Raw genomic sequence first — 12,032 nt, 5'->3', positions numbered from 1 at the left:
AGCGGCAGAAGTCTATGGACTTTCCTCTATGGAAGCTGAATATGTTGCTGCTGCATTGGCTTCACAAGGAGCTCTCTGGCTTTCCAAGCTTCTACATGAGTTAGGCACTTGCTGTGCATGGATTTATCTCTCTAGAGTATGTTTTTACAGGAAGTAACCGGGCAGACTTTCTCACCAAATCTGTCCCGGGTCCGTCTCCTGCATCGGCATGTCTCTTCATCGATGAGTATAGGTGACAGCTTAGCTGGTTAAAGGGGGGATCACAAGCCTAGTCATCAATCTAATCAACCCTTAAAGGGGGGATGTTGGTGTAGCCGGGCTACAGTGTCACTTCACAGGACAGACAGTTGGACAGTTGGTTACAGTTGGTCTGGTTCACACTGGACGGACCCTCTGGGCTGGGGAGTGACACGTGGCAGGGTACCGACGGTGGTCTAGTGGACATTGTGGCAAGGTCACCAACACCACTCAGTTTGGAGATAGACTTAGCTGACTGGACATTTATGAGCCGTTGGTGGCTCTTTATGATGGTTCATGTGAGTAGTAGCTGTGGGGTCAGGATCATCATCTTCTTCACTTTGGGTCCAGCATCGTGAAAGCAGCGAGTCTTACACAGAGCACTGCTTCACCATCCCTTGCACATCTGAGCCTCGACACCCCATTTGTACCTGTGAGTCCTGGGCTGGAGCTGAGTGTGCTGCCACGCCAGAGTCTGTACATGGTTCTTTGAGCTAGTCGAGTCCACATGTTCTGGTCCACTGCTGTGTCTCTGTCGTTATCCATTGTTTCTGTGTTTCATTCTGCTTGAGAGAGTTTCCATTCGTTTGAGTGAGATTGTCACGCACATTGCATTGAGGGGCACCCACATTGTAGAGAGCACGACACATTATCCGCGCTACAGGTGCTCTCATTTTGGCGATCATGGTGGGACCTCAACTGAAGTCTCACTCTGTTGAGTAGTTGGTTTCTTCGCTTCGCCTGTGCAGCCTGTTGGTCTGGTCCAGTTTCACCCTTAATAGCTTAATCTAGCTGGTCTGGTCCTCTCTCACCCTGGTCCAACCTACCCTCGTCTCTGGTCTAGACCCCCTCGACCTTGGTCTAGTCCTCCTCGTCCCTGGTCCAGCTGGTCTAGTCACTTGCCTGGTCTAGACCCTGGTCTAGTCCTCCTCGTCCCTGGTCCAGTTGGTCTAGTCACTCGCCTGGTCTAGTAGAGTCTAGACCAGTCTTCAGCCAGTTCAAGGTTTTCTTGCCCAAAGCTTGGTTGGTTTGGTGGTCGCTGCATGACCCATACAAGGAGGTCAGTCGAGCGTCAAAGTGCCCTCCTGAGTCCTTTGAAGTACTACAACAGAAGACGACCATTGGAACCTGTTAGAAGTCCATCAACCTCATCACCCATACCTCCACATACGGCATTATCCATTCCTCCCTCCGGTTCCACATCTTCCAGATCACCATCTCCAGTGAAGCTCTCACCTATTCTGCTACAGCAGGCTACTGAGCAACAGGCTCAGCAAGGGGCCATGGAGCCATTGGCTAGCGTTTTGGCTAAGGTAAACATCAAGTTCCCTACATTCAAAGGTCTCTCTTCAGAAGATGCTGACGACCATGCAAGGAGGTTTGTATCTCTCTGTAGGGGTCGTGGTCTTAACAGGGAAGATGCTTATTTGGTACTCTTTCCATCCACCTTGGATGGCTTAGCAGACAAATGGTACAGCCAGTTTGTAGAGAACCATTTTGCAACTTGGGCAACCTTAAGACAACAGTTTTGTGCAGCTTTCAGGCCAGGAGACTACCAGGAGAAGGTGTTGGATGAGTTGGCCAACATGGTGCTCCAGCCAGAGGAGACCTTTGCAGAACTTATGACCAAAACCAAGTCTCTGGTTGCCAAGCTTCCCCAGCAACCAGGTGAATTTATGGTTAAGAAGTGGGTAGAGAAGGCGCTTCCCAAAAGTTCTCAGAAAAAATTACGAGAGTCTCTGACCCGATGCTACTTTGGAGGAGTTCATCGCAGCTGCTACGCGGATAGAGGGGGCTAGGAAGCTGTTCACCAATCCCTCTCACATAGAGACCCCCTCTGTGTTTTTGGAAAGTCCTTCTGATCCTTTATCTTCTTTACGCAGGGAACTGGAAGCCCTAAAGTTACAGCGAGCTCTTCAAGAGGAGAGGTCCTTCTCTCTTAGACAAGAGAAGCCTCCACATCACGAGGCATTGGAACAGATTAAGCGTGAGCTAGAAGAGCTCAAGTGTCAGCAAGAGACTAAGGCTACGGTTTGGTGTAGCTCGTGCCGCTATCCAGGGCACCCTCCACAGGAATGCCCCCTTCGGGTTTACTGCCACTTCTGTGAAAAATCTGGACATGAGGATAAGGATTGTTACTACCTCAAGGGATTGCGACAAATACAGCAAAGCCTTGGTCCTTCTCTTCAGCAAGGGCCAGCACCTGCATCCAACATGGTTTCTACCTGTGGCCATCCACACCATATGCCACCTTTGCTGACAGCCCCTCCTATGCAAGGTATGCAAAGCACTTTTCCCTCTCAGAGCTTTTATCATACCCATGCCCCCTCACCACCTCACAGCTTCTATGCCTCCACCTCCAACTCCATGGAGCAAGGACCACCTCGTCCTTCGATTCGTCCAGTGAATCGACCCATTTTGTGCTACGAATGCGGGGAATATGGTCATTACCAAATCAAATGCCCTTTGCCAGAAGGGTCTCCTCCCTGCCGTCATTGCCCTGATATGAAGGATCACTACAGTAAGGATTGCCCTAAAATTCGTGCATCTATGGCTTCGAACCCAAGTCAAAGTCAGATTGAGTTTGCCTTTCCCAAGCTCAATTTGATAGCAGTTAGCACTGTTTCTCAGCCGCCCCCTTCTACCCACGTGGTTACCCCTCAAAATAAGCCGCCGCAGTTGACAGAGGAGCCATCAGGCGTCCTCACCCGAGCCCAGAGAGCTGCTCTCGGTCTTAGCATTCCATCAAGTTCAACTTCCCCACACAATCTCACACCAGTGGATACCCTACCTGCAGCTGTTAACAAACCATCCCCCAGTGCCATCAAAGAATCCCAATCTTTGCTCTCCGATATCAATGAAGCTTTCTTAGAAGTAGTTTCCGATCTACAGAAGATCAAGGCACCAGAGGAACAACAGGTAGATAAAGAGAAGCTTACAGCACAGACAGTCTTGAAGAACACTTTCCAACAAGTGTCCCTCTATGACATGCTGCGAATAGATGCAAAGTTTAGAAGTGACACCCTTGCGGTTATTCAGTCACTTTATCCTGGAGCAGGTCCTAGTGGCGGGCACCTCCTAGTGCGACCATCAGAGTCCTATATGATATCTAATCCCGCTGCTCCACTCACTGATTATAGAAGCCCTCGCCTGACAGTGTCCGTTTTAGGTCGGCAATTCTCAGGAGTGATAGTGGATGGTGGATCTGGCATCAACCTGATGCCTGAGTTCACTATGTTAGCCCTAGGTCTACAGCCTACTCACCTTGCTCCCTTCACAGTTACGTTGGCCGACCAGCGGACAGTCTACCCAGTAGGCATAGTGGACAATGTTCCTCTGCAGGTACAAGACTTTACTTTTAACTTGGATTTTGTTGTGGTTCGTCTTCCCCAGGTTGAGGGCGGATTTACTTTGCTCATTGGAAGACCATGGCTGCGACACACTAAAGCACTTCATGATTGGGGAAACGACGCAATGTGGATACATACTTTAGGCTCCTCGATGCAACCCATTCTCTTAGAAGATGGTATGGATCCCGTGGTGCAACAAGTTTCTTAGTCAATGGAAACCAAACCTGAACAAGAACAGCCTACTACACGTGAAGGGTCAGATGAAGATCTGCTGGAGTGGTTAGAGGCTACCAAATCTATGCCTTGTTATGGAGTCTCTATTCACTCTTTGCATGAAGGTACACCCTCTTCCATTGTTTCCACAGTAACTAACCCCAATGAGCCACCTGAGCCAGCTCAAAGGTTGAAGGCCTTACAAAAAACTCTCGATGCGCCCTCGGGGGAAGTCTTTGAATTTGGCGAGCCTATGGAGGAAAATAGAAGTGGGAAGAAATCTCCTCGACAGAAGATCACCCAACATCAAAAATCAGCCCCATTGGTGTCTGCTTCTCCCAGATCAAAGCTCCCTTCACAAAGCTTGTTCTGCCTGATGAATTCCATTAACTTTATAGTAGTCCTGCTCATGGTGACGGCGCTCTGGAGCATCTCCTCTTTCAACCAGGAGCCATGGATTTCATCTATTGCCCTACCCACCCCCTCTCTTACCCTTGCCCCTACCCTCCCCCTCTCTTACCCTCGCCCCTACCCTCCCCCTCTCTTACCCTCGCCCCTACCCACCCCCTCCTTCACCCTCGCCCCTACCCTCCCCACCCTCGCCCCTACCCTCCCCACCCTTGCCCCTACCCACCCCACCCTCGCCCCTACCCACCCCCTTACCTCTCGCCCCTACCCTCTCCTACCCTCGCCCCTATCTAGCCCTCAACACCCTCGCCCCTACCCACCCTTCCCCCTCGCCCCTACCGAGTTCCCCTCGCCCCTACCCCCTCCCCCACTCGCCCCTATCTAGCCCTCCCCACCCTCGCCCCTACCCACCCCCTCCCCTTCTCGCCCCTACCCTCTCCTACCCTCGCCCCTATCTAGCCCTTCCCACCCTCGCCCCTATCTAGCCCTCAACACCCTCGCCCCTACCCACTCCCCCTCCCCCTCGCCCCTATCTAGCCCTCCCCACCCCTCTCAAGTTCAGCAAGTGAAGGCCCTTTCATTCTGCCATCATCATGGAGCTTAACCCTATTTGCGGTGTTACTCAGGTTTATGGTCATCCCTCTTTTCGAGAAGACTGTTGTTGCAAAAAGAGTGGCAAGGGTCATCTACAACTGCAACCATGGCCCAGGCTATGCAATCATACATACTGGGGTTCCTGCCTAGTTAGAGGCTTAAGGCGATTGCAAGCAGTGCAGTGTTTTTAACTCCACTTTTGAGTTTTTTCAGTATTCCTCACCGAGACGGTGAGCGGTCTTGTGGCGGGCAACCTGTAGCCGGGCTACAGTGTCACTTCACAGGACAGACAGTTGGACAGTTGGTTACAGTTGGTCTGGTTCACACTGGACGGACCCTCTGGGCTGGGGAGTGACACGTGGCAGGGTATCGACGGTGGTCTAGTGGACATCGTGGCAAGGTCACCACCACCACTCAGTTTGGAGATAGACTTAGCTGACTGGACATTTATGAGCCGTTGGTGGCTCTTTATGATGGTTCATGTGAGTAGTAGCTGTGGGGTCAGGATCATCATCTTCTTCACTTTGGGTCCAGCATCGTGAAAGCAGCGAGTCTTACACAGAGCACTGCTTCACCATCCCTTGCACATCTGAGCCTCGGCACCCCATTTGTACCTGTGAGTCCTGGGCTGGAGCTGAGTGTGCTGCCACGCCAGAGTCTGTACATGGTTCTTTGAGCTAGTCGAGTCCACATGTTCTGGTCCACTGCTGTGTCTCTGTCGTTATCCATTGTTTCTGTGTTTCATTCTGCTTGAGAGAGTTTCCATTCGTTTGAGTGAGATTGTCACGCACGTTGCACTGAGGGGCACCCACATTGTAGAGAGCACGACACATTATCCGCGCTACAGTTGGATTGTGATGGTCGATTAGATTCACTCAGATTTTAGATTTACTTTATTTCATTGACTTCACCTAGTCTAGGGGCTTTTTGCTCTCATCATCTCTTCCATGTTCATGGAGGTTGCAACAGTCTTTGGACAGAATGGGTCCATAAATCAGCTTTCTTGTTTGAACTCTATATACGCTTGGGATTATTTGATGCCGGTTAAGGAAATTCCACTATACCAAGCATCGATCAACAAGGTGTTACCATACTTTTGTCTCTCTTTCTGGTAGAGCAGTGACATTATCACGTGTAATTACTTGGCCACACAATAGTTCTTCTCTACATCAAGTCAATGCATAGCACGGCTTGGCATTGTCTGCAAGCACTACCACTCAGAGAATCAACAAAACAAGAAAGGAAAAACGTCACACCACAAGAGAGGTGAAGTTTCTCTGGGAGAGCATTTGCAGCATGTCTTTCTTATGCCAGAGTGCACAAGATAGGCTATGTTATGAGAATTCAGCCAAGAGTGAGCATGTTCACAACTCTATATCATTAAGTGGCCCTCGGCCTTTCTTTGAAAGGCTCTGTAAAGTTCCCCACAAAAAAGCAATTCCTTCTAACTAACAGCTAGCACCCAGTAGTCAACCGCATACACGATGATTTTAGCCTTCAGAAACAAAGTTTTCTTTTTCCTAGTGAACTTTCTTTCTGGCCATAGTCATGCCTTCCAACCTCTACTGCTCATGCTCCATGTTCGTCTTTGTTCACAAGTTACACCTCAACTTACCCACCAAATAAATGATTGCTCGAAACGAGGGCTTGGGATCCTGCATCAAGTAACAACAAAGTGAGCCTCTCACAACAAAGGCAATCTAAGTTCCCAATTTTCCTTTCATGTATGGAAGTTGTTACTGTAGGAACTTAGTTTGGACCTTCCGAACGTTTGGATGACACCTAAAACTCTAGAGATAACATACTAACTCTTAGTGGATCTCTCATGCTCTAGAGTGGTAGCCTTCAGTGGCTACATTGGAATATATGCTCGATAGCACTTTTAGATCCAAAGTTTTATCTTTGAGTATTATTGCATCTCTCATGTGTGAAAGCTATCAAAGTCGGAAGGCTTTCACTTATGCTTAGATAACACTCTGAGATTCAACAGTTCAACAAAATCCACAATTAAACGAGTTCAAAATTTTAGATCACTCAAACCACAATGAACAGATGTTAATTTGAACCGTCTTCAAAAGTTAGGGTTTTAGCATATATTTCTTTTATGTGTCAACCCATCTTTGAGATATCCTGGATGTGAAGGTGCATTTATAGGAGACTTATATTAGGATTCGTCATGTCTTTGCCGAAGAACGGGTCCTGTCACGGTTGCATGCTCGTTGCACCCTTCCTTTGGTTTTCATCTCCTTATAAATGCTCGGGCCTATGCGTCCCTTTGTGCATGCCTTATGAAAGGGATTTCTCTGGTAACCATTTTATATTGATGAGTAAATCAATCATTACAGAAAAAGAGAGCAACTTTTTTAGAGACACATAGGTACGGCTTTTGGACATGGCATCTTTTTCCACCTTCTGGGTTAGGGTCGGCAGGCTCTTAAAGAAAGTGACACTGGACAATGGATGTATCATATGGGGAAATGTTGTCTTTTTCGACAGTAGATTTTCTATATGATGTTGGTGCTGCAGAATATGCTTTCTACGTCAGGATAGGTCTTTTGCATTAGGGCATGTTGATGGTACACCTCCAGCGGCCTAGCTTGAGCATAGGACCTAGCTAGAAAATAGAGGTGGTAATAACAACTAGTCATGGATGTGTTCTGAATTCAAACAGTGGTGTGATTGGCCACATTTACCTCAAATAGTTGGTCTCTAATTTACTATCATCCAGATTCAAGGTGTGAAAGTTGTATGACTAAGTCGTCTTTTAAAAAATATGGAATAACAGGCATCGCTTCAACTTGTTTGATTGGAATCTAGAGGGTCTTTCTTTGTTTCTGATGATGACCTGGGCTGTCGTTATTACAAGTTTTCACGCCCCAAAAAAAAGCTTGTTTTTTGGTTTAGGATTGCAACTACTTGCACAAATAGATGGTGCCGATGGTTACATTTTTTTGCCCTTGCACTTATCTTCTAATGTCATATTGTTGTGGAGTTTTGGCTTCTATCCTAGTGTGGTTTTACATCTCACAGATTTCTTTTGCACATGTAGTGTTCACTTCAAACATATAAAAGCTTTTCACAAGAGATTGATATGATATGCATTTTGTTGTGTAAATCTCTTAGGTAGGTGACACAGAGTTGGCATCCAAGCTGGCTCGAGCCAGGCTGCAACAGATGGTCTTTCAAGATAGTGAAGCAAATTGTGGAGCTACAAATGATGGATCTTGTCGTTTGGTCAAGCCTTCCACTGCATACAATTTGGATTCTTCACATAATTTCCTGCCAAGTGGACTGCAAGGCACACAAAGCCTTGAAGTGCCCTTCAAGGATGAGATATTGAATTGTGCAGAGGTCTATGCCAACAGCTTGCCCATGAAGGTTGTATGATAAAAGGATGATGTCCAACCCCTTCTCTAAAGATGGTCTTTGTGCTGTTTCGAAAGCTTGCATGCAAACGTCCGGAATGACGATGCGATCATGGTGAGTGGGACATGCTTTGCATGAATTGTGAATATTCTTGACGTGAAGAGGGCATACTGCAGAAGCCAAGGTTGGAAGTCTTGATTGAGCCTCCATGAAGCTTTGTAACACCAACACTTTAGTTGCTTTAATACACCATTTATGAGCATGTGGCACTAAGGCATTGCAAGATATATATTCAACTTGATCGACATGATTTTTTTGATGAGCCTTGTATATGTACAAAAGCTGTTTCTCCTCCACATTAAGCCATACTAAGTAGAGCTTGGATACGACAACATAATGCCAAGTCTAATGGGATGCCAATGAGGTGAACATTAGGCTATTATTTTTTCACGTGTTTCAAAACAAGATGGAACAATAATATTGAATGGTTCTTGCCTTACGAAATTACTCTCCGTTTGGTGCTCCTTGATGTGTACTTGAAAAAATTGTGTTGTGGTTCTTGAAGGGAAAGCCTTGGCAATGCTAGATTGGGTGTACAAGAGTGTTAGTTGCAAATTTTGTAGATGCTTTCTACCTTAGATTTTGTTGAACCAACTGCAGATGATCCTTTTGCCCATCTTACACATTCTTCTATTTCTGTGTGTTTTTGTGTTGTGGGTGGTAGTAAGTAGGCTTCCGGCACGGGCATTGTGCTCCATCCACCTTCAGTGTCTCTCTTTCTGGTAGACCAGTGGCATTATCACGTGTAATTACTTGGCCATACAATAGCTCTTCTCTACATCAAGTCAATGCATAGCAAATCTTGGGATTGTTTGCAAACTCACCACTCAGAGAATCAACAAAACAAGAAAGGGAAAACGTCTGAAAGGCGTAGTTTCTCTGAGAGCATTTGCAGTATTTCTTTCTTATGCCTGCACAAGATATGCTATGTTATGAGAATTCAGCCGTGGTCCACAACAAAGGCAATCTAAGTTCCCAAATTTTCTTTCATGTATGGAAGTTGTTACTGTAGGAACTTAGTTTGGACCTTTCGAACGTTTAGATCACACCTTAAACTCTAGAGATAACCATCTATTTCTTAGTGGATCTCTCATGCTCTAGAGTGGTAGCCTTCATTGGCTACATTGGAATATATGTTCGATAGCACTTTTAGATCCAAAGTTTTATCTTTGAGCAATATTGCATCTCTCGTGTGTGAAAGCTATCAAAGTTGGAAGGCTTTCACTTATGCTTAGATAACACTCTTAGATTCAACAGTTCAACAAAATCCACAATTTAAACAAATTTGTATCGTCTTCAAAAGTTAGGGTTTAGCATATGTTTCTTTTATGTGCCAACCCATCTTTGAGATATCCTGGATGTGAAGGTGCATTTATAGGAGACTTATATTAGGATTCGTCATGTCTTTGCCTAAGAACGGGTCCTGTCATGGTTGCATGCTCGTTGCACCCTTCCTTTGGTTTCCATCTCCTTATAAATGTTGGGGCCTATGCATCCCTTTGTGCATGTCTTATGAAAGGGCTTTGTCTGGTAACCATTTTATATTGATGAGTAAATTAATCATTACAGAAAAAGAGGACAACTTTGTTAGAGACACATAGGTACGGCTTTTGGACATGGCATCTTTTTCCAGCTCTATGGGTTAGGGTCGGCGGGTTCTTAAAGAAAGTGACATTGTACAATGGATGTGTCATATGGGGGAAAGTTGTCTTTTACGACGGTAGATTCTCTATATGATGATGATGCTGCACATTATGCTTTCTACGTCAGGATAGGTCTTGTGCATTAGGGCATGTTGATGGTATACCTCTGACGACCTAGCTAGAAACTAGAGGTGGGATAGCAAATTAACAGCTAGTCATGGATGTGTTCTCAATTCAAAAGGTGGTGCGATTGGCCACATTTACCTCAAATAATTGGTTTGTATTTTATTATCATCCAGATTCAAGGTGTGAAAGCTGTATGACTAAGTTGTCTTTTATAGCATATGGCATAACATGCATCTCTTTAACTTGTTTGATTGGAATCTAGAGGGTCTTTCTTTGTTTCTGATGATGACCTGTGCTGTCGTTATTACAAGTTTTCATGCCCCCTAAAAAAGCTTATTTTTTGGTTTAGGATTGCAACTACTTGCGCAAATAGATGGTGCCGATAGTCACATTTTTATGCCCTTGCGCTTCTCTTCTAATGTCATGTTGTTGTGGAGTTTTGGCTTCTATTCTAGTGTGGTTGTACATCTCACAAATTTCTTTTGCACATGATACTGATCACTTCAAACATATAAAATCTTTTCACAAGAGATTGATATGATATGCATTTTGTTGTGTAAATCTCTTAGGTAGGTGACACGGAGTTGGCATCCAAGCTGGCAAGATCCAGGCTGCAACAGATGGTCTTTCAAGATAGTGAAGCAAAATGTGGAGCTACAAATGATGGATCTTGTCGTTTGGTCAAGCCTTCTACTACATACAATTTGGATTTTTCACATAATCTCGTGTCAACTGGACTGCAAGGCACACAATGCCTTGAATTGCCCTTCAAGGATGAGATATTGAACTGTGCAGAGGTCTATGCCAACAGCTTGCCCATGACGGTTATATGATAAAAGGATGATATCCAACCCCTTCTCTAATGGTGGGCATTGTGTTGTTTCGAAAGCTTGCATGCAAATGTCCGAAATGACGATGCGAACATGGTGGGTGGGACATGCTTTGCATGAATTGTGAATATGACTTGACGTGAAGAGGGCATACTGCAGAAGCCAAGAATGGAAGCCTTGATTGAGCCTCCATGAAGCTTTGTAACACCAACACTTGAGTTCCTTTAATACACCATTTATGAGCATGGGGCATTGCAAGATATGTATTCAACTTGATCGACATGATTTTTTCCATGAGCCTTGTATATGTACAAAAGTTGTTTCTCCTCCCCATGAGGCCATACTAAGTAGAGCTTGGATGCGACAACATAAATGCCAAGTCTAATGGGATACCAACGAGGTGAACATTATGTTAGGAAATAAGACGTAGCTAAATAGATAATTGAGTAGATTACTTAATGGAGAGAGATAGATTTACATACACGAGATTATAGAGTAGAGTAGAGAGAGAGAGAGAGAGAGAGAGAGAGAGAGAGAGAGTACACACGATATATGTGGTTCACCCAATGTGGGCTACGTCCACAGGAAAGCAACCACTCAATGGCTTTAGTACTTCAAAACAAGAAGTAGTTTACAAAGGGATTATACTCTTAATGGAGCTCCCGCCTTGCTTCACTCTCACCACCTCACCCTCACCTTGTTGCATCAACTTCACACTCTGAAATGTGTGTAGAAATGGCCTCCTTTTATAGGCCAAAAGGGCTGCCCTCTTTTATGAGAGGCAGCCATGTGTAGCCGCCCTTGTGCGAATAAGTCCAAATCGGACCCTCCAATCCGTCCATGTGTGGCCGCCCTTGAGAAGACAAGTCCGCTTTTGAATTCGGCCACCGGCCACCGGCCATTGACTTCCGACCACCGGCCAACCGACCGGTTGTTTTCCGACCACTTTCCGGCCGCCGTCCGGCCATAATATTCCGGCAAGGGAAAAAAAAAAGTCTCGGGGGCCTCCGCCCCCGAGGCCCCTAAAGTTGCCCCTGATTCTTGTTCGTGAAAATTTTGGTTTCCAGTGAGTGATTTTCCTTCACGCACGATGGCTTCTCCTCATAATGGGGGCCTTACAAATGTGCGCTTTTACCACAGAAAATTACAAGGGTAAATCAGGCTCCATACTTAACACATTAGGCTATTATTTTTTCACGTGTTTC

The 12,032-nt window shown here is 45.8% G+C and overlaps 1 protein-coding gene across 2 annotated transcripts in view; it reads left to right on the top strand.

The window, feature by feature from the left end:
* LOC147422811 (uncharacterized) overlaps positions 1-8,672 on the top strand; it is a 145,287-nt gene extending 136,615 nt beyond the window's left edge. For both annotated transcript variants that reach the window (XM_086503521.1, XM_086503522.1), the window contains exon 10: positions 7,926-8,672. In XM_086503521.1, the coding sequence (XP_086359647.1) occupies positions 7,926-8,189 (264 nt within the window). In that variant the 3' untranslated portion in view covers positions 8,190-8,672. The remainder of the gene's footprint in view (positions 1-7,925) is intronic.
* Positions 8,673-12,032: the final 3,360 nt, after the last annotated feature.

This window comes from Adiantum capillus-veneris, chromosome 27, assembly GCF_014529385.1.
Source record: "Adiantum capillus-veneris isolate H3 chromosome 27, ASM1452938v2, whole genome shotgun sequence".
NCBI lineage: Eukaryota > Viridiplantae > Streptophyta > Polypodiopsida > Polypodiales > Pteridaceae > Adiantum > Adiantum capillus-veneris.
The sequence above is the reverse complement of the archived record's forward strand: the minus strand, read 5'-3'. Positions and strand labels throughout refer to the sequence as shown.